Source organism: Cryptomeria japonica, chromosome 3, assembly GCF_030272615.1.
Source record: "Cryptomeria japonica chromosome 3, Sugi_1.0, whole genome shotgun sequence".
NCBI lineage: Eukaryota > Viridiplantae > Streptophyta > Pinopsida > Cupressales > Cupressaceae > Cryptomeria > Cryptomeria japonica.
This window is the reverse complement of record NC_081407.1, coordinates 84,835,093-84,859,384: the sequence shown is the minus strand read 5'-3', so window position 1 is coordinate 84,859,384 and position 24,292 is coordinate 84,835,093. Positions and strand designations below refer to the sequence as shown.

The 24,292-nt window shown below is 36.8% G+C and overlaps 1 protein-coding gene across 1 annotated transcript; it reads left to right on the top strand.

Annotated features, from left to right (window-relative positions):
• Positions 1–23,151: 23,151 nt before the first annotated feature.
• On the top strand, positions 23,152–23,556 carry LOC131027952 (uncharacterized mitochondrial protein AtMg00750-like). The gene has a single exon (XM_057958048.1). It carries the CDS (start codon positions 23,152–23,154, stop codon positions 23,554–23,556), a length of 405 nt encoding a protein of 134 aa, XP_057814031.1.
• Positions 23,557–24,292: the final 736 nt, after the last annotated feature.

Here is a 24,292-nt window from a genome sequence, read left to right as displayed (position 1 = left end):
AGGGGTTGAACCCTCCTCAAACCCTAGTAAACGTTCGCCAAGTCAGAAATTTCAGCCGGATTTGTTTTGACATTTAACATTAGTATTGAGGCTTTATCTATTTTTTATACTTTTATATAATATAATTAGAATCAAAATTAATTAAAAATTTTAAGATTAAAATTAAAAATAATTATAATTTTTAAACAATTATGATTAAAAATTAAATTTAAGAATAAATATTATTATAATTATATAGATTTAAGTTAAAATTATAATTATATATTTTTTATCAAATTAAGATTAAGATTGTATTAAATTAAAATATAATTAATTAATTTAAGTAAGATTTAATCTTTAGAATGAAAATTAAAATTAAAATCGTATAAGGTTATTTTAATTATAATTTTATTCAACTTTGTGGTTGAAACATATATAAAATTTAGACATAATTTATTAATTATTTTCTAAAATTTTAAAATAATTACTAACTAGGTTTATTTTAATAAAATTAAATAAGTAATAAATTTCACTATAATGTAAATTTATTTTTAAAAGAATAATCTAATTATATTTATTTTATTAACTAAACTATAACCATTTAAGAAACTTTATTATTATTACTACAATATAAACAACATTATTATTATTAACTTTAGAAAAATAAGTGCATTCTTATTTAATTGTTTATTAATTGAATTACTTTATAATTATTTTTTTTTATTATAATTATAAATAAAAGTGAAATTTTGATAAATTTTTATTTTGTATTTGGTTTTTTCTATTTAAATTTAAATTTAAAATTTATTTTATTTATTTATCTTTTTTTTGAAATTACAATTTTTTTTTCTGAAAAAGGGGTAAAACTTTATTAATTAAAGAACAACAATACAAATAAATACTAATGAGCACCCCCTAAAGGGCCAAATCTATCACATCTTGTCCTTTAGAACAATCCTTTCTATAACTTGAGCATACTCCTGAGGCAATTGGCCCCAATCTCCAAGATCCCAACCATCATGCACCTCTGTGGCCCACTTGGCCAAATAGTCAACTATCCTGTTCCACTCTTGGGGAACATTGAAAAAATAAAGAAAATCCAAGGAATCACACAAACTGAGACTTTGATGGCCCCATCACCACCAAATACTAGTCAACATCATCCATCTTCTGTCTATTCGGCATATCCACAACAACTTGAGAATCAAACTCACAAATAATCTTACTCGAACCAAGCACAACCCCCCTTTCAAGAGCTAAGAGAACAACAAGAGCCTCCATGTAATTATTAGTTTGATGTCCCTTATACTTTGAGAACAAGAAGACAACATTACCATAGTTCTCCCTGCCAACTCCTCCAATGCCAGCATGCGCCGAGTTTCCTCTAGAAGAACCATCTGTATTAACTAAAAATTCCCAGAGGTGGAGGAGACCACTTACCATCATGATGTACCTTCTACTTAGCATGTCCACATCTTTCCTATTGCCTTCTGATGGGAACATCTCCTGAATTTGCACCAAACATCTTCAAATTTAGGACCACATGAAAATCTCCTATATCAACTATTTTCGAAAGATCACACTTAGCCCTCAAAGTTTCCTACATCATATGCATAACCCACAAAAACAACTTTCTCCACCAGCATCTACTTATCTTGAAAAATTAATCTATTTCTTTCAAGCCATATTGGCCAAATAATGAAATAGGGCCCAATATCTTATGCTACGTTAAGAAAAGTAGTCTTAACAGGAGGTTTGCCCCAACTACTCCAGAAGTCAACCAAAAAGTTGGCATGAACACAAGAGTGCCTCCAAATACCCCACCACCAATGCCAAACCTCTCTAGTAAAGGAACATTGAAAAAATAAATGAGGGGTAGTCTCCTCACTTTTTCCACACAAGACACAAATAAAAGGTCCCTGGAACCCCCTCTTCCTAATATTCTCTCAGGTAAGACACCTAATCTACATAGCTAGCCATAAGATAAAATTACACTTGGGCCAGGTCATCTTGTCTGAAACTGCTTCCCCCATGACACATTTTTCCTATCAAAAGACTTCCTATCCAATTCTTGATATCTTCAAGCCACAGTAAACTTCCCCTTCAGGTTACGGCCCCAAGCAAGAATTAATGCTCCATTGAGTGAATTACACACTCTATCAGCTAGTATTCTAGCCAGCTCCTTCATGTCCTCTACAGTGCCTCCATCAAACCATTCATGTTGTTCCTTCCATCTAGCCATTTGCCCATGCCCCATATTCATAAACCACCTTAAAATCCTCTACTCTAGCCCATCCATAATCAAGGAAACAATTGCACAAAGAATGTAAATATGGAAATTGAGCCAGAATAGGAGGGAAACCATCCTAGGAGTCCTTCCAAAATAAAGCATCAACACCCTTATTACAATTCAAAAATAATCATTTCTTAATTAGGGTCAGTGCAAGAAGTTGAGTCCATATTTTGGCCAAAAAGTGGAAGTGTTTACCCTGGTTTTTCAGGTTTTGTCTCATTTGAGCTTAAATTTTGAAACACTCTGAGTCTACTTTCCAAATATGTAATTTATTTTAATAGTCACATAATAAAAAATAGCTTTCTGAATGGAGTTCTAAAAACAATGTTTTAAAAATGTTTGTTTCAGGACCATACCATGCATGTGTACGACCCACACTTTTTTGACAGAATTAAAATTATTTTCTCAAACTATTTTGGGATTTATGGTTTGTAACACACTGAATATTGATGATCATATTTTTTTTAACTAATTTTTTAATGACCATAATTATCTTTTTAAAAATTTAACGTAAACTTAACATTTTTTTATTATTTTTTTTAATTTTACATAAACATAAAATTTGACGTAAACTTAAAAAGTAGAGTGATGACATATAATTTTTTTTTTCAAAATTCATTAACATAAAAAATTTAAATTAACAAAATTAGTTAATATTTCAAGTTTATGGACCCAATTTAGTATAAATAAAATGAAAAATAATGAAAATAATCAATTTTTAAAAAAATTACATTTTTAGAATCTAGATAGTATAATCTGAAATGGGTTTTAATTTTGTATAAAAATTATTTAATTAGAGGCACGTAAACTATTTTAGAAGTTCATATTTGTGCTTTCATTCAGGGAGATTTAAATTTGCAGGTCCATGTCTCAGGTGTGGCCATCCCAGGCCTTTCCCAAACCTAATCCTGAGGCAATTGTCGGGTCGTGGAATCAGCTTCCACATAACGGACCCCCATTTTGTAAAATGGGGCTCATTTATGAAACGGGGGCTTCTTCCTTTTTTAAATGTTTACGAAATGGGCGCCTATTTGAGAAAAAATGGGGGCCCGTTTAGTTTCACCTCGGGCCACCATTACTTTTTGCCTCGAGGACCCGAAGCAAAAATGGGCCCCCATTTTTTGAAAATGGGTCCCTGTTTCTAAGAGTACGTTTTCAAACGTGCCAACTTCTACTAATTTGTGACCTATTACCTTGCACTTACCCATTGAGCTCCCCTTTTGAGAGTATGCCAAATCATAGATCCACTTCCTAGAAGACTATAATGAGGCACTTCCTTGCCATCCACCCCTGCAAAATATTTAATGTTAGGTATGTTAAGTTTTGTAGCCAAAGCCCGACCATTCATTCCTGCATTGTGCAAGCCCAACCCCCCATTGCTTTGACCTACAAACATAATCCCATTTGACCAAGCTCCATTTTGATGAAATCAAATTACCCATCCATGAAAATTGTCTGGAAAGAGCATCAAAATCATTAATAAAGCTTGTTGGATTTGTCTACAGAAAGCACCTACAAATAGGGAGTGCCTGGATCACAGACTTCAAAAGAGTCACTCTACCAACTTTTGAAAGCCATCTATTAGTCCAATGACTAACCTTACATCAGAACTTATCCAAAATATCTTGCCAGAACCCTCCATGAAGTCTACTTGTTGAAAGAGGAACCCCAAGATATACAAAAGGAAGGTTTCCAATTGTAAATCTTAGAATTCTAGCAATCCTAGTCCGAATGGGAGCATGAGTATTAAAAAAGAAGATAGAGGACTTCTCTTCATTGATCTTTTGTCTTGAGGCTTTCAAATAAATATCCAAAGTATTTCTAAAGTTGATAGCTTCACTAACTATGGCAATACCCATAAGATCATTATCAGCCACAAATTGAAGATGGGAAGAGGAAGGTATGTTGTGGCCCCAATTCCAACCGTGGAGAAATCCCCGTCTGACTCTAGACTTTAAAAACCTTCCCAAACCTTCAACCATTAAACTGAAAAGGTATGGGGAAAGAGGCTCACCTTACCAAAGACCTCTCGAGGCACTAAATATCTTTGTGGGATCACCTTCAAGAAGAACCACAAAAGACAAGGAGGTGATGCAACTCATCAGCCACCTAATCCAATCAATGCCAAACCCAAAGGCATTAAGTGCTTTATGTAAAAAGCTCCATTTGACTCTATCATAAGCTTTAGCCATGCCTAATTTAATAAACATCGCCTTCTCCTTAGAGACAACCATAAAATGCATAATCTCTATTGCTATTATAGTCCCATCAAAAATTTGTCTTCCAGCAACAAAGCCTCCTTGCTCCTCAGAGATTAATCTAATCAACCATGGCTTAAAACCTTTTTGCGATCAGCTTTGTGATGATTTTGTAGACCGCATTACATAGGGCTAGAGGTCTAAAAGAATCTAGGGAGTTAGCTCCTTTGCTTTTAGGAATAAGCATAAGGAAAGTAATGTTCAAAGCTTCATGCACTGAGCAGTCCCTAATTTGGTGGATAATTAAATCAAACTGAGACTGAGCAATCCTCTTTTCCAAGAATATGTTACCAAAGCTCATCTTATTCCACCTTTCCAACTTATACTTAACAAATTGCAACTGCTTGACAAAAGAGCATATTGCAGTTCCATAAGAAGCTCTCCATTCACACCACCAATCTATCATGAAATGATGAAGGGATGCATCCCGAAGCCACATGAGCTAAAACTTAAAAGAGAGCTTCTTAGAAGCATGAAATTTAGTCATAGAAAACTCGACTGGCCAATGATCATATCCTCTCGAATCTAATATCTTTGAACTAGTGTTCCAACTATCCTCCATCCAAAAATAAGAGACTAGGAATCTATCCAATCTTTCCACTATAGCTTCCTCCTCACACCTTCTATTATTGCATGTAAACATACCATTAGAGGGTTTAACTTCTACCACCCTTAAAATCTCCATATTGTTATTCAGAAGATTAGTTGTAGGATACATCTTGGGGATTCCCCCCCTTTTTTCTTCTAAACTTAAAATTGCATTAAAATCACCTACCAAGATCCAAGGGAAAAAGGGAGCAAGAGAACGGACCAATTGTATATGTCCCCAAAGTAATGGCATCCCTAGAAAGTCAGTTGGAGTATAAACATTAGTAAAGAGAAGGGTATCACCAAAGTCAAAGCTCATGGCCACCAAAGAGATAGAAGACTTGCTAGAGATCCACCAAAGTGGATTAAGCTTACTCAGATTCCATAATACTACCAAACCTCCAGAACTACTCTAAGCCCCAATAAATTGGCAAAGGCCATGGGGCCACATTTTTGGCACCTTATTGAACATACCATCAATAGATAATTTAGTTTCCTAAATAAAACTATGATTAAGGGAAAATAAACTCTCAAATAGCCTTTTGTCTAGGGATGCTATTCAACCCCCATACATTCCATGAAAGAACAATCATTTTTGGGATGGAGAAAAATGGGACTCAATGGTCTCCATCGAACCGTACTCCATGAGATTCTCACCCACTAGATTTACCTTTTCTTGATCCTTCTTCCTACCCACCTTCTACAGCTTCTCCTAAGTGCCTTTTTTGAGGGCCTTTTGTTGGATTCCCAGCACAGGTGGGGTCCCCTTACTTTTGTTTCCTTCATAAGAACCTTTCTCCCCAAAAGAACCAGAGCATAAGAGACTCAAACTATCTTTAATCACAATACCTCCACTCCCTGTCAAGTTACCTAAGATCTCCAAAGGAACATTTGTGTCCATTTGTGCCCCTAGAGCCTCCTCCTGTGGTTCAGCTTGAGCACCATTACCCTACTCCCCATTTGGATCCTCTGAAACCAAAAGATCTTTGACCCATAGGTATATTTACCATTGCTCCATCAAACTGTTCAATGTCATTTAGAGCATCAAACCTGTTGAAAACCTCATCATATTGCTAGTCTTAAAAGGTTCGCTTCATACCCCTTCTCTTGTTCTGAGTTTTAACTAGGACAAAACCATCTTTATTAGCAACCGCATGACTTTTCCCCTCATCCTATTTAGGAGGAAGAACATCTAATCGACTTCTAGAAATTCCTACAGGTTTCAATTTAGGACACATCTGTTGCAAAAGCCCATATTCATGACAAATCCGACATTAAAATGAAAATGTTTCATAATGAAGTTGTTGAATCCATGAGAATGATCCGAACTGGATTTCCATAGAATTTGGTAAAGGCTTGCATAAATCAATTTCAGCACAAAGACGTGCAAAGGTAACTACGTTTTTTTACATAATTTGTCTCGAAGATTCCACAGGGTTCCCTAGTTGTGTCAGGACCAAATTAAAGATCTCGTCTCACCAAAATTCCAGAGGGAACCATGGAAGTCTCACCCAAAAATAAACCCTCAAGGGTAGCTCTTCATTAGACTTAAATCCAGCATGCCATGGTTTAATAAAGAGACCCACCTGATTATAGAAGTAGGGACCCTTCAAAAGCCCTATTCCTATCAGACATACATGAGAAAATTACCAGAATATATCCATTTGCCACCAACAAAACCTCTATTTCCCCTTTGAATTCCATGTATGCCAAGCCCATGACTCCAAAAAAAAAAGGGAAAGGAAACCCTAACCCCCATAAATTTGCAAATCAAGGCACGATTAGAAAGATAATTAATATCTTTCACCACTGAATCTGGCCGGATAACAAGAATCGGCTTGACCTCGCTCCTGGGAAAACATCCATTAATCTTTGAAGGTCGGAAACTCTCTGATTGTGAAGAAGTCTCACTCATGCCCATTTGAAATGATCCAAACACCAGATTCTCACGCATACACATGCAAGGAGTAATACTAACGCCCCACTACGTCATCCCTGAAAGGAGTGCTCTCGTTCCCAAAGCTAACTCCAATATTTGCCATACGCGGCCAGATTAAAAACCCACCACCCACACCACAACAAAAATAGAAGAACACAAAAAAAACCCGAAGCGATCAGCAAATAAGCACCATGCACCCAAAAAAAACTCACAGCGAGTAGACCCACACCACATTACGACCCCACTGCCGCCACAGGAAACCCGCACAAAAGAATGAAGGAAGCAAGAAGACGAAAGAGGGACCCCGTCACCTCCACGCACCACCCTGCACACAACGATCACCCCACACAACCACGGATGAGACGCACAGCAGAGGCTAGGGCACGGGTACCCTAGCCTCTGCGAACAAACTCCTCGCCGCTCTACCCTAGCCTCTGCGAACAAACTCCTCGCCGCTCTCCATCTTCATGTCTAACAAATTACCTCAATTTCCTTTTTGAAATTACATATAACAATTAAAAATTATTAGAATTAATTTATCTTCTAATTATTTCTTTGATTAAAATTTCAATTATTGTAAAATAATTATGTTTTGAATTTCTATTTTAATTTATATGATAAAATAAATTTCAAACATACAATCTTAATTAAAAGATGAAATATAGGATGTCATGTGTCAATCTAAAAAAAGTATAAGGTATTGAGAAATTAATAATATCTCACATTCTCAAATATCATTTTGGATAGGCAAAAATTCAATACTTGTATTTGATGATTTTTCCCATTAAATTAAAGAAAAAGTTTAGAAATATCTACCATGACACATGTAAGAGGAGATTGTGTACACTGCTAATTAATTATATGATATAGTATGTTTATTTTTTATATTTTTTATAATAATAAGGAAAATTACTATACAATTTTTTTTATGATTATATATATAATAATTTCAGATCTTTATGACCTGTGTGTGTGTGTGTGTTCATATCCCTCTTCTTCTCCTTTCCATCTCCATCTATCTTCTTGTCTATCTCTATTTGCTTATCCCTTTTCTCCCTCGTTCTTCCCCCTCTCTGTCTCTTCCAATTTGCATCCCTATCTCTTCCTTTTTCTCCCTCTGTCGCCATTAAAAAAAATAGACCAATTTTTTTCCTAATTGACTTTGCACACCTCTTTGGTGTACTTATTGTACACTAAGGTGCAATTGCTAGTTTATTTGGTATTTGAGTATTATAACACTTTACAAACAATGCATTTTATTTAATTATTTAAAGGTTCAATTTTTAAATATTTAGTAGTTATATATAATAGAAAACAAGTAAATAGAAATAGTCATATTGGTAAATTTTAGAACAAATTTATGTTTAAAATAGAAAATAACATAATATATCAATAAATATTTTGTTGTTTGTCAGAATATGACAACCATCATTATCATGTCTTTTTTAATCTCTAGTAACAATTCAAATAAGAGAAATAGTAATAACTATCTAAGGAAACTTGAAAAACACCACTAAAAGCTGAAAGATAAGTATAACAATGGTTAAAGGATGACACACATACTCATTAAGAAAGATGACGTATCATAGAAGGCAAAGAGGCTTGACAGTAAGCATATCATTTACCACAAGAAACTAGCTACATCCATGGCAATGTCCATGACGCGGAGATCAGCCTTTGCTAAAATTGGTACCTTTGAGTTGCATGTTTCTAGAAGATAGTTCTACCAATGTTTCTATTACCTTCTTTAAACATAAATGTGGTAAATAATCATTATATTTTCAAAAGTAAAAATTGAATTTCAGCATCATATTGGTTTATGTTAAGAATAATTATCATATTACAAGTGAGAAATGAAAATTGAAGTAATTTTTTTCATTATCTTGCTAAAGGTATTCTTAAACTCTTCAATTAGAATATACAATGATGTCGAAGTTGATTAGTACCAGCATTAGACTAACATTAAAGCTTTCACCTAATATTTAGTCTAATTTTCGTTATGATATTCATGTTTATCATGAACATAATGTTAGAGTGCATATATAATTTACTATAATAATATTTAAATATTATATATCTATATATATATATATATAGTTCAAGAATATGTTCTTAAAGAAAGTAATATAGTTAATTTGCATTTTATGCAAGTGGTGTCAATGTTTCATGATCTCAATAGATTAACAAAAGATCTAGCCATACTACGCATCCATGAAAATCAAAAGCACATATTGAGAAACAGTTTTGATGAAGGGACTATATGTTTTAGATGGATTTTTTTTTTAAATATATTTTATCCGAATCTCTTAAAATAGACTAAGGTTTAATTAAGAAATTGTTGATTCTATTTACACAAATGGTTTCAAAATTATTGTTGTGATTACAAAATTTTCAATCTATTATGGTTTTGTCCCATATCTAGAAATGAATTATGATAGTTCAGATTCTAAACAATTCAACTTATTGAAGTCCGTTCACCTTCTACGCCAACTAATAAGAGCATGAATAAGCATTATAAATGTAATTTGAATAGATGAAACTACTAAATGATTTAGAATTGAAATTTTCCATCTTATAATGTGAAAGTGGGATTGCATATATATTTTCAGAAGACAAAGAGGAATGTATATGATCTAGAAATTCACATGCTTGTGCAACAAAATTATTTAACCTTATTTCTTGTACACCCAAAGGTTTAGAATTGAAATATGATTATCTCCATTACATTTTCACTCTTATTGGGGTTTCTCTCATAATTTGTATTCTCTAGAGTATATCATCATCTCATCAATTCTTGCGATGCTAGTGCTTAGTACTTTATTTTTAATAAAATCATTAAATACCATAGAAATTTTTTGCTTTCTCTAAGTAAACTTTTGATAGGTGAATTCTAGTATTGAATATATCTATCTTAGTTTGAAAACTAGGTGGTAGTAGAGTAAATAGATCTTTATTAGACTGGATTTATCCATGTGAATTATATTGTATAGTTTTTTATTATGACATCACACTATTATCAAGTGGGGAGTTGAGTGAAAGGGAAGATAAGGGAGTTGAGAATCATGACATGAGATGAAGAGCTTCTTAATGGGAAATCTAGGTTCAAAAAGCTAGTTAAATTACTAAGCATGTCCAAATCAATAGAGATGCTAAATGGTTTTAAGGAGGCTAGGAAAAGTTATGATCATTGTTAAATGTCAAGGGATTTAAGGGGAAAGTACACTTCAATAAAGAAGAGTGTTTTCATGGTAGAACTAATCTACCATACACATTTCATTTAAATCTAAAGTAAAGATTAAAATTCAATTTCTTGTTGAAGTGGTAAGTGGTAAGTGTGGATAATCTTATAATCTCTTGGCATAATTGGAGTTTTAAACTTTTAGCATACATACTCTTAAGTGGCATACGACAAATTTTTATTCACTATATTTGGAATATAAAATAATGCTTTAAATTACAATGAGACTCTCTCACATTCCTTATTTTTGAGAAAAAAAAATTCTATATTACTTAATAGGAAGAATTTAAATTTTGATTGAAAATAAATGTTATCATGCTCTTATTACAATTATTATAATTCAACTAGGTACAATGAAATTAATTGAACCTTGTTGGCATGAAACAAAAACAAAGATAGGTTTTGAGGGGACTCGAAACCCCTTACAACAAGTTTTGAAGGGACTCAAAGCCCTCTAAACTTAGTAAGAGTCAAGGACCCAAAAATCGAACATTGGTAAAAGATCCACCAAAAGCTATGAGCAATCTAACAATAGCTAAACATTAGCAACTAGGCATTAACGATCATGTTGAGACACCCACAAGGCCTAAGCTATCAAACAAGAGATGCGAAATACACAATAATAAGGATTTTGCAAGGCTACCAAAACCTAAAATATGGGTTTTGGAAAGGCTCCTATAACCTTCATCTCCAATAACAAAAATATATTACATAGAGCATACACTGCAATAATGGGTTTTAAAATGGCCCCCATAACAATCCAAGAAATAGATAGTAGATCCACCTCCCAAAAAGAAACAGACATGAAGAGGGGTAGAAATAAGGGTTTTTTGCAAGCTCCCCAAATCAACACCATGTGTTTTCGATTGGATCCCATAACCATCAAGAAAAGAATAACAAAAGGCCCACTTATAGTAGGTCCCCACCTCTCTAGCATATGATACCTCCACCTCTATAGAAGAAGCCCCCACCTCAATAGGGAAAATAGAGGAAGATTCCAATAGAAAGAAGAGCCAAAACCAAGCTTCCCTAGCTCCCAAGCAACCACAAATTTGAAACTAGGTAGAAAAAGCCTCCAAACAAGAGTTTCTAGCCTCTCCCACATAGCTCTCCACCTCAATAAGAGACTCCACCACCTCCAAAGGTATAGGAGTAGATGAAGAAAGTGGATGAGATAACCAAGCCCTAGTCTTTCCCACCCAAACACTCTCCACCTCAATAGGAGATGAGTTCACCTTCATATGAAAAATAGAGAAAAGACTCATGAAAGGACAAAATGACCCCAAAATCAAAACTTACAAACTAGAGACTACAAGGCTCCAAAAAAGATTGCCTCAAAACCTAAGAGAAGCCTCAACCAAAAACAAAACTTATCCACAAAAAATGACTCCATGAGATATGGAAGCCAATAGAGCACAAAGAGGGTTGACAAACATGCTTCCATCAAAACAAATAAAATAGGGGCTAAAGATAAAAGAAATGAGAGAGAAAAAACCCCAAAAGAAACACTAAAAACAACCACCATAGGAGGTAGAAAGGGTCTCAACCTCACCATCTAGGAAAAATCCTAGCACTACCATAAAGATAAATGAGGCGAGAAAAAAAACTCTACGAAATAGTCACGAAAGCCATAGTTCAAGCCACCAGAAGAAAACAACTGTATATTAAACACTGTATATTTGAAAAAATATCTTCAAGTTATAAATTAAACACAAGAATTAGGATCATAATTTATTAATTGAATATAAGGTTAAAATATAATGAAAAATTCCCCAATTTAGTGGTTGTGACATATGTACCTGATTCATTGTTGATTGGGTTTAGTTTTAGGACCATCTCTAGATAGTCAATTCAATCCCCTACTCACAATAATTGTTTGAGCTAAAATTGATAGTAATAGGAAACCAAGAAAAATCCTTCCCCACAAATTAAATTTAAAAATGTGTAAATTTAATATAAATACTACTCCTTAACTTATGAAAACTCTATCTATGGTCTGAGTGACACAATTGAGCATACAATAAATCATAATTAAGTATAGGTCAGAGCCAAGAATTCAAGTTTACATCTTTGTTTCAAAAAAATCATGAACGAATAGAATAAGTTCCACAATGATTAAGGCATGCATTGACATCATTAAATAAGTAACTCAATATTCTTGTTGGTAAATATACACTATAATAAACTCCTTAAATTATCTTGACTCTACTATTGGGTAATTACAAACATTCACATAATTGGAGAAATAATTATGGGATTAATTTTTTTCCTCTATGATCAAGATAGACAACAAGCTTTTCTGATTAGGGTTCAGAGGTTTCTGGAAAATAAAAGAGAAACATAAAAGGAATACTAAGAAATGCATAGTAGGCTCATATAAGACACTAGCTAGTATATCCTAAGAAAAATTATAAATACTAAAAGGGAGAAGAAAGATTATGATGGACTTGAAAAGCACTAAGAGGGGGGGATGAATCAGTGACACCAAATAAAATACTACTTCAAACACTAATCGGTAGATGAACTTAACAAAGCTTTAAAACACGATGCATGCAATTCATAAAGAAATAACAACATCCATAAAATGTAAAGCATCCATGATAACACAAGTGTTTATACGTGGAAAACCCAAATAGGTGAAACCACGGTGAGAAGAGACTCACAAGTTAACTATCTGCAATAATAGATATTTAACTGGTTAAGGTCTACAAAGTGCTCTGCTAGGAGCGAATCTTGTTAGAGATCCCAAAGCTTCATTAGAAGCTTATACCCTGTTAAGAGTAGTACCCTGTTAGGAGTAACCTTGCTAGAGGATTTAAGAATCCAAACTAATGGATCACCCTGTTAGAGGATTTATACATTGAATCTTGTTAGATCTTACCCAGTTAAGGGATTTGATTCTGTTGTAATGGTTAGAAAATAACAAGAATGATTTGATTTGTTTTGAGTAGCACAATACTTTCTTGCTCCGATCCTTCTAAGTACATTCAACATTTCTCTTCAACATTCTCTTTATCTTAACACACATTTTTCTTCAAAAAAAATTCGCTCTTCACGCATACCATCAATTATTGAAGTTTTACAAAGATGTTGATATATATAGACATTCAGATTTCATGTTGGCTTAAAAAATCATAACATAATTTCCTAGGTGCAATGTATCTGGACAAGTGACCATAACTCATCACAAAAAATACTGTCAAGGAGTCGGTGTTGGTAACTCATCACAAAAATTATGGCCAAGTAGTCCATGCTAGTAAGTCATCACAAAAATCAACAAATACAGGTTGGAACAATCAATACCGGTTTGAATAAAACATATGAACTGTTGTTCTTGAGTCTCTGCTTGATCTCCATCTTGGTCTTCATTTTGATGCTGACTTAGTATAGCCATATGTTGTCACTTATGCACATACCAGTTGACACAAAGTATCGGTTAGAGATAAACCTCCAACATACTGGTTAATAGTGTAAACAATTGAAGTTACACTGGTAGTCAATATAATCATATGTGTGTGAGAGAGTGTTTCATCAATGACAAAAAGTGATGAATACATTATAATCATCATCAAGCCAACAATCTCCCCCTTTGGCATTGATGGCAACACTTAGAAAATTTTACAGTAATATCGCTAAGTGTGCATATAGAACAAATTTACATATATACTCATACTCCCCCTTAATGTATGCATAAATACAAAATTTTCAAAACACACATACATATTTATACTCCCCCTTTGACAACAATGCCAAATTGAAATATATATATATATATATGTATATATATATATATATATATAATTTGTAACACAGTGTTTAGCATATACAACAGTAACAAAAAAACTGTATTAAAGTTCAAGCATAAGCAATTCTCATGAAAATAATATTGTAGCTTGTCTTCAATTATGACAAAGTGTTTGTCCATGACTCCAACACATTCTCAGTATACTCGAATGTAGACAGCAGCTGTGAATGGAATTCTTCCATTGAGTCCAGGGTGTAGGTTTCAGGGGTTGGTAAAATAGCTTCTACATTAGAGAAGGCTCTCTGTAATATGTCTACTTGTGATGTGAGCAGACTCTTGAGTTCCTTTAGAGACCGGAGTCTCTTAGCCTTCTCATTATCATATATATGCAGTTTGTTATGCAAATCATCTATAGATTTGTTAAATGCAAGTATATAGTCCTGGAGTGGGACATATGCCTTGCATATCCATTCTAGCTCTTGCTCTATTTCTGTTTGTCTTTTCAAAATGTTAGAATAAAAGAAAGAAACATTAGAGGTGGAAGCAAGTTACTTTCCTCCTATTTCAATATTATTTCTCAACAGATTCTTACTTTGCAACAGAGACATTTTCCGACTATCAATATCCTTTGCTAGTTTGTCTCCATACTTCTTGTGATTCTTTTTAGCATACAGTTGAGCAACATCTTCTAGTGACTTGATGTAATTAGATGTATCTACAACTAACTGACCAAGTTTGCTAATGGGTGTAGAAAGATGTGCTATAGCTATTTTCGGTAGTAAACCAAACAAAATTTCTAATGCAGTCTGAATTGTTTCTGCCTCAACCCTTTGCTCTTTCAATATCCTATGCACTATAGATTGCATAACATTAGCACTCTTCATCATTTCATATGCGCTCAAAGTGTTCATATCAATAGGTCCTGAAATACTTAAAGAATCATCATCATCATCTTCAAGATATTTCTTCTTTGTAGGTTCAGGGGATGCAACCTTAATGATAGCTTTCTCTGTATTCTTCTCTGTTGTTGTTTCAAGTGACTATGTGACAGTACTTTCAGTAGTCTCCTTCTGAATTTTTTGAATGATGGGTGGAGATTGGGATTTCTCCAGTTGTTCTGTTGCTGGTGGATTGACCACTTTTAGTTCAGTAGCCGGTTGCTCACCTAGTGTAACCTGTATATTTGTGATAGCTAGGGGCTCCATATCTGGTGCAGTGTTGTCTCTAGATAATTCCACTATGTTCCGAACATTATCATCAATAAGAATAATGGAATACTCCTTCTTGAGTGGATAGACCTCATCAGGTTGAATAATTTCCTCTTCATCCATTTCCGATAGACTAACATTATCAGTAGCATTAGCCTCATTATTAGAATGGATGAGTTCTTCCCTCTTTTTGATTGCACAGGCTATCTGGTGTGTCTCAGATTCAATACTTGCCCTTTTTCCATTAAGAAGTTTCAATCTTCTGGTTTTAAAAGAAAAATTTACTTTGTACTGATCAAATAAGGTACTAATTTCATCCGTAGATAGGTTAGGAAAATATTGTAAAAATATATCATCAATATTTTCTTTTTCCAATTGAACAGTTTCCTCCCATTTGACTAAAAGAATATTATACAGAGAGATTGAAATATCATTTTCCAATTCATGCAGAAATCTATTGTAATGACCTAAATAATTGATTACTTGTCGGATGACTTGCTTCTGCTCATCATCAGTGAAAAAATCAAAATATTCTTTGACATTGTCAAACCTATTCCTCCCTAGTGTCTTCAATGTTCTCTAAAAAAATATGTCAGGTTTGTAAGTAGATATATCAATAGGTATAGTTGCCTTTGGCACTACCTTTACCTTCTTGGATGTTTTTCTGGTTGCTTTTACCTTCTTTGGTTCTTCATCAGATTTCGATCCCTCAAACTCTGGTTGCAAAATCAATTGCCTGCCTCTCTTCTTTGTCTCTTTCTTAAGATATACTTTGAGTTCCGGTTCCTTTTTGGTTAGGACACTCCTAGTAACCCTAGTACTCTTTGTTGTTGGAGATGCTTCATCAGACTTTTTATTCTTTCCTTTTGTACTTTGAGCAGGTGCAGTTATGGTTTGTTCAGGTGCCTATTGGACTGCCATAATGTCCAATTTTGCCTACTTCTTGTCTATAGGTGATTCTAATAGGGTATTAGCATAACCAACAAGTAAGTCATGGTTAAGCTCATAACTCATGTCCTCCATTTCTTCTTCTCTTGGCTCAATTTCTTGCATTAAGAAAAAGTCAATGGTAATGGTGAATATTGTGTCCTTCTTAAAGTGTTTTACCACATCTAGTAGCCTCATTCTCATACTCATCTTCATTTGGAACTCATTGAAATACATGTTCAGGGAAGCATGGAAAGTATTCTTTATAGCCTTGATGTTGTTCTTAATTTGTGCAGAGACCGGTGAGTCCTTTTACCACTCAATGTCTCCAATTCCTGGTAGAAACTTTTGAAAGTAAAAGAATAGACCAACTAATAGTTGACCATACTTGAATTTCAAACTGCTATCCTTCTTGATAGATTGCAGATTCAAAAATAGTTGTCTTCTAATAGCTTCACAAAGGTCATAGTCTATATTATCAACAATCATTTTGTGAGTTGTGTGAACTGTTGCAGATGGAATACTATTAAGTCTACTGGAGTAAAATGCATGGTAGCCTATCACCATTGCTACTAGTTTTACCGCAAGGTCCTTAATATTGTTGATGGAAAAATCACACCCATTAGATGTAGAACCAGTTTATTTTAAGATAGTATCCTTTAGAATTTTCCTTAGCTCAGGTACTTCACCAGTTGAGAAAGAGAAAGTCACGGCCTGAATGACTTCCTTTGTAATTGTGTGAGTCCTTTTTAAGTAGATTTTTTCTCCATGAACTCTACCCAAAATAATTATAATATGTGCTTCTTCGAAATCTTCAAGAAAATAAGAGGCATTATGAAAACCCTTTTCGAAAACCCTAGCATACTGTGTCTTAATTTTACCATCCTCATCACAAAGTGATTTCAACTATGTGTAGATGTATAGAGACCCTAAGTCTTCTAACTTGCAGTCTATATAATCGGACAAATCACCTTTGGCCAAAATGCCTCTTGGAACTTGCAACAATGCATTATATGACATAATTTGTTCTGCCTTTGCAGCGTCCATAGGCTTACAAGTGATCATCAACCTCTCTACAAACTTTGAAGTATATGCCATTCTGGATAAATAAGATTCGATGTAGTATGTTCAAATAAATACCTTTTTTGTGCACATTGCCCCATTTACCAGTTGAAATGCCCAAGTGCACACTAGTTCAAATTTCTGTAACCTTCAATTCAGCTCGATTTCTTAAATCATAAAACAATTTGACAATTAACAAAAAGACAATCTTACTTAGCTCTACAATCGCTTCAAATTTTTTTCTCGAATGAGTTAGGGTAAAAAAAAAGTAAAAATTGCTTTTATCCTTTTTACCTACTGCAATAAATGCTCGCCCATTAGGGTTACAAACCCTAATTTCACCGCTCAAGTGGAAAACCGGTTGATAACAGTCTGACAAAAAATTACCAAAATTTCATAATTCAAAATTCTTTCCCACTCATTTTTCACAAGGGGTTCGGAGATGTTTTACCATTAAGCTCCCCTTAGCCATATTAAAAAAGTTTAAGTCACCACTGCTGGGTTATCTTCACTGGGTGAGGGAACAATTTCTTCTTCAGGTGACTCATTAATTTTCACTTCCAAGTTCAATTCATTTCCTCTCTGGTTTCTTCAACATTAACTTTCTTCTTTCCTCTCTAATCCTTAGAAGAGTTGACCAGTTTGTTGTTTCTGGATCTATAGAATTTTGCTAAGTGCCCCAGTTTATTATAGTGATAACAGGCCAAGTTGTCGGGTAATTAAGCAATAAGACATTTAATGTAATTAGAGTTAATGCCAGCAGTTAACCCATCGGTTGTTGACAGTTGACACCAGGTAACTGACCGGTCAACTTTATATATTAGCAAGTCCTTGGTCATGGAGACAGGGTTAAGTATGGTCATTGTCATTGCACTGACATTATTATGAATCAATGAAGATCTGAATTCCTTTATATTCTGTCATGTTGTATTCTGTCATTTCTATTATTTCTACAATGCATTGAATTACACTTTATTCGCAAAACATTTGGTGTCGTTGCCTAGATAGACTCGGGAAAAGGAGCGGATGGTGTACGGACATGATGGGCCTACCTGCGAGCGAGATTAACCCTGAGGCAGACGACGCATGAACAGAGCTCTACAATGGAGAAGATACTATAATGAGGGAATTTTCAATCCTGCTTTAGGTGGCCATCAAAACCTACGTCCAAAGAGAGGCCACAGAGGCAGAAGTTCCAACAAGTGCCCTGTGGACCGCACTGGAAGTTAGCCCTGTGGTGAATCAGTTGATGAACTACCTCCCCCTATTGCTCGCACAGGTTTCACTCGCAGAGTGGGCTCGCCTAGAGGAAATTGCTTGCAAAGAACGACGCCAATAGATCCTCCTACAATATGAAGAAAACAACTATCGTTGGGAAGCACAATAGGATGGCATGCGACGGGACACTTGAACCTTGAGCCATACGGGGAGGAATAAAGAACACTCATTGTAATAATTATGTCATATTGTTGACATAGATTTGTATCCCACAAGATGAATGAATAAAAGTGTTCTACTTTTTAGATGTCGTTGTTATATATAAAGTCATACGGGAATTAATGCCCAATACATTGAATAAAGACAAAAATAAGCAAGAGTATATAGATGAATGTGCAGTAGCCCAACGTGCCTTGATCCTTGAACAACAAGCAGAAAGGTGATGGAGGTATAAGAGAAGGGAGGAGGAATGTTCTGAAGGGGACGGTTAGGCCAATGGCCACCCACGGAGTTGGGAGGAGTTACTTGCAGAAACTCGCCGCAGGATAGAGTGTACTAAAACTCAGTTGAGGGACTTGAGGGACTTGTCACACACACCAGAGGCTAGGAAAACTCCACGGAATGGGGAGGAGCCAACGGAGGGAGAAGACATCGGGGTTGCTAGGAGTTTCGGAGGGACACTGGGGCACGACAGTCAAGCACCTCTTACAGGATCTAACCCATCCAGAGTAGGACAGCAGCCACCAGTAGTAAAAAGACAAGGCATGGTGCAAAAAGAAAAACTTCCAAAGTTCCATGGGGACGGGAAAGAAGACCTTGTTAGCCACTGTCGCACTTGTGAAACAATTTGGGGAGCAAATGGTGTTACTGATTAGGATGAGTGGGTACCACAGTTTCCTGCAACCCTAAGGGGCATGGCCATCGACTGGTTCTCCGATACGGAGAAGGCTAAAATTAGCACATGGCCTGACTTGAAGAAGGAATTTCAAGTGGAGTTTCATCTCCTAAGAGACGATAATGAGATCGTAGCCGAAATTTACGGCACCAAATAGAGGAAGAACAAGACGGTTCGAACCTATAGCAGGCGGCTCAAAGAGCTACTACGAAAAATGGAGAACCAACCCACAGACGAACTGAAAAAATGGTGGTTCGTAGAAGGTTTGAAGACGTCTCTTAGACGAAAAATGAAGATCGTACCTCCCTCTTCATATATCAATGCCTATAATAGGGCAATGGATTTAGAAAGCAAGCAGAAGATGTCCAAGAAAAAGAAAAATAAATCCTCATCAAACGATGATTCCTCTTCTGAAAAAAGTAGTAGCAGTGATGACGAGTCTAATTGGAACGTACGGGCTCTCCAGAAAGATATGGAGCGAATGATGAGAGAGATGAAGGCAACGAAAGGAAGCACAAGTAAAGTCGATGAAGGGGATTTATGGTCCACAGACTACTGCAATGATGGACACACCAAGGGGTCTTGTCTGAAGAAAGCATTTTGTGATATTTGTCAAATTGTCCAACACCTTACCAAGGAGTGTTTGTACAATATGAGGACCTGTAACCAACAGGTTCTCTTTACAGAACCATCCAGGCTTCCCAGCCTGCGATCAACAATGTGTTGTCTGGTGGCTATCAGAACAACAGGCGAGGAGGAAGAGCCAATAATAATAATACTAATAATAGAAGCCGAATCCAATACGATGCTAAAGGGTGGCCGATGATAAAATGTCGGGCTTGCAACCAATGGGGGCACTTTGCTAGGGACTATACGGCGGAGGAAGTGCCACAAAAACTTTGCAAGTGGTGTGGTCCGGGGGACCATGATGATGGCAACTGTCTAAAATCTGGAGTGAATTTGTTGAATATAGAAACCGAGGATGTGCTCGCCATAACAAGATCCAAGATGAAAGCGGCCACTTACCCAGATCCTCATATGGAAAAATGAAAGGCACTAGAGGCACGAGCGGAACTGGAGAAGGAGATGTCGACAAACAAGGATGCACACGGGCTTGCAGGTACTTCTTGCTCTGAAGTAGAAACAAATATTATAAACCAACTGCTACAGGTCGAGATACCCGTCAAAATGAAGGATCTCTTGGAAAGTATGCCACACTTGTGGACGACACTTCTGCAATCCATACTGATAACCCCAGTCGGCCGACCAACACATGGAAGGGACAACCTTGGCAAGATGGTAGCAGACCCATTAGCCCTGACGATCAACAATGGTAGACACCTAGCAGTGGTGGAAATGGGTATACTGGGCACCATCTTGACCGACACCATTGTCGACGGTGGGTCGGGAGTAAATGTCTTGCCAGAGGAAACATGGAAAAAATTGGGCAAACCTACTCTTTGGTCGTCCACCTTTAATTTATTGGGACTAGACCAACATAGCATCAAGTCGATTGGCACACTCATGGCACAGCTAGTGACGATCGGAACATAGCCGTTCATCTTGAACTTTGTGGTCATCCCATTGAAGAAGAAGGGATGTGATGCCATCCTTGGCAGAGGCTGGCTAGTGGCGGCAAAAGCAAACCACAATTGGAAACAAAACACCTTGTCCATGGAAAAGGCTGGTAGAAGATATATCATTGACCTCAAAACCCAACTGGTCAGTGAAGAGTTAGCATCAGAGTTAGAGTCCGATGGGGATGACAGTACAGACGAAGGGAAGGATGGTAGGGAACCAGATGACGAAGGCATCTTAGGAATTCAAGCTTGTTTTGAGCATGAGATGGATTCTTTGAGAGGGCTCTTCCATTGGCAAATGGAAGACTATGAATTATTGTACGGGTGCAATGTGCTGGAGATTGAAGAAGAACTTGATGAGAACGAGTTCCTGCCAGAGTACGGACAATACAAGGAAGGGGATGCTCTTGTGGATGATGCACCAGCGCACCAATTTGACAAGAGTAAGCCCATAAGGTACGAGGAGTCTGCACTTAAAATTACAAACCTTGGAGAAACTTTAGAACAGAAAAATATTCTGGTCGGTGATGACTGGAATCCTATCTTGAAGACGGCGGCATTAAAAATTTTCACAGAGTACAAGGATGTGTTCGCCTAGATGTATAAAGCCCTCAAAGGGGTACCACAAGAACTTTGTGTACACTGGATCCCTCTGGTTCCCAGAGATGTGCCTGTACGGAAGCGGCCATACAGGATGAACAAAAATTATGCCGCTAGGGTAAATGACGAAATTGACCGCATTCTTGAAGCAGGAATCATCTTCAAGCTCCAGACCAGCGAATGGGTATCACCCATTATCATATCCTTGAAAAAGGAGGCCGATCAGATAAGAATCTATGTAGACTTCAGGTGTTTGAATGCTGTCACAATTAAAGATCCATTTCCCATACAATTCATAGACACCATCCTCAAGGAAGTAGCGGGCCATGAAATTTATTCATTTATGGATGGATTCTCTAGATATAATCAAATTTCCATTGTAGAGGAGGACAAATTGAAGACCACCTTTTTCGTAGAAGATGGTGTCTATGCATACAAACGGATGTCATTCGGGTTGTGCAATGCGCCAGCTACCTTCCAACGGATAATCCTCCATATTTTTGACAAAATATCCATAGGAAACTTCAAAGCATTCTTGGACAACTGGTCCATTTACAGCATGGAAGAGGCACATCCCACCGCACTTGGTGAATGCATGGAAAGATGCTGATGAGCCCACCTCGCCCTAAATCCCAAGAAATGTAGATTTATGGTGCCTCAAGGCAAGTTACTAGGGCACATCGTCTGCAAGGCCAAACTGAAGACTGACCCTGACAAGGTATGGGTCATTATGGAGATGGAGGCACACGACGATGTCACTGGCATCAAGTCATTTCTTGGACACATTGGGTATTATAAGCAGTTTATTAAGAACTTTTCCCAAGTATCATACCCACTTGAGATGCTGACATGAAGGGGGGAGTCGTACATTTGGGGGACAACCCAAGAAGAGTCTTTCCAGGAGTTAAAGTCATGGTTGGTAGGTGCGCCAATCCTAACATATCCAGACTGGGACAAAGAGTTCCATGTACATGTCGACGCATCCAACTTTGCCATAGGGGCCACACTAGCGCAGTTTGGTAGCCATGGGCTGGACCACCCAGTGTATTTTGCAAGCCGACTCTTGTCAAAAGCAGAGAAGAATTACAGCACAATGGAGAGAGAATCCCTCTGGATGGTATACTCTATCCAAAAATTCTGACATTACCTATTGGTGACACAATTCACATTTTATGTGGATCACCAGGCATTGATGTACCTGGTGAACAAGCCAATCATCTAGGGGTGGATTAGCCGATGGCTGTTGTTGTTACAAGAATTTACATTCAACATCATTGTTAGACCTGGCAAGAGCCATGTCATCATCAACCAGCTATCACGGATCAAGTCTGGAGAGCTGGCCGAAGGTGTTAATGAGGATTTTTTGGATGCCCATCTCTTCCGCATTACCGTCCTTCCTGCTTGGTACATGAGTGTGGGCGAATACCTGTCAACTTCAAAATTTCCTAAGGAAATGTCGTCAGGCGAAAGATGAAAACTTGTACTAAGAAGAAGAATGATCCAACTTATAAATGGCCTTCTCTACAAGATCGGACCTAACCAGATCCTACGATGATGCATCTTGGAAGAGGAAATCCCAAGAGTCCTAAGAGAAGCACATGAAGGGGTCACAGGAGGACACATGGGACCGGACACGACGGCAAGGAAAGTCTTACTAGCAGGCTTATGGTGGCTGACAGTGCATAATGACACCAGAGAATGGGTGACAAGTTGTGATACATGTCAATGCGCTGGACGACCATTAAAGAGGGATTTTATGCCACTCAACCCGTCGAATGCTCAAGAGTTGTTCGAAAGATGGGGGTTAGACTTCATTGGTCCGTTGAAACCAAGTCGGGCCCGACGATGTAGATACATTGTCATGGTGACCGAATACTTGACCAAATGGGTTGAAGCGAGGGCCTTGGTAGACAACTCCGCCATTAGTATGGTGAGATTCATTTATGAACAGATTATCATCCGGTACGGAATACCTATACAGTTGACAAGTGATAGAGGAGGGCACTTCGTAAACCACATTATCTAGCTATTGACAACCAAATTCAAAACTTTCCATTCTCTATCAAGTCCATACTATCCTCGGGCAAATGGCCAAGCTGAGGCAACCAACAAAATCATGGTGTCAGTAATTTATAAGTCCTGCGGGGTTGAGAAGGAAGACTAGGAGGAGCATCTACCGTTGGTACTTTAGGCATACAAAACAACTTACAAGGTAACCACTGGGCAGACACCATTCCAATTAATATACGACCAGGAGGCTATGGTGCCGGTGGAATTCATGGTACCAAGTCTCAGAATTGCCATTGACAACAGGTTAGGTGACATGGAAAGCCTCCGGGAGAGACTATACGCCCTAAATAAGTTGGATGAAAGATGAACGATAGCACAATGGGCAACAGAGACAGCTTAGCAACGACGAAACGCCTGGAATGACAAACATTTAAGAAGGATGCAGTTCACATCGGGGCAATTGGTATTGAAGTTTAATGGTCAAAATGAAATTAAGCCAGGCAAGTTCAAGGTAAAACGGCTAGGTCCCTTTAAGATTCGCGAAGTTGGCGAGAACGGAGCCATCAAGTTGTGGACGATGGATGGGATGGAGGTGCTTGATGCTATAAATGGCTCCAAGTTGAAAATCTATCACCAATGGAGGCAAGAGACAAGGTCCACCCAAGCGGACAGGTAAGTGCGGTCATATGGAAATGACCGTATGGTAGGTCCGTACGACCCCGTACGGTGCCGTAGGAAAAAAAATGGAAAAT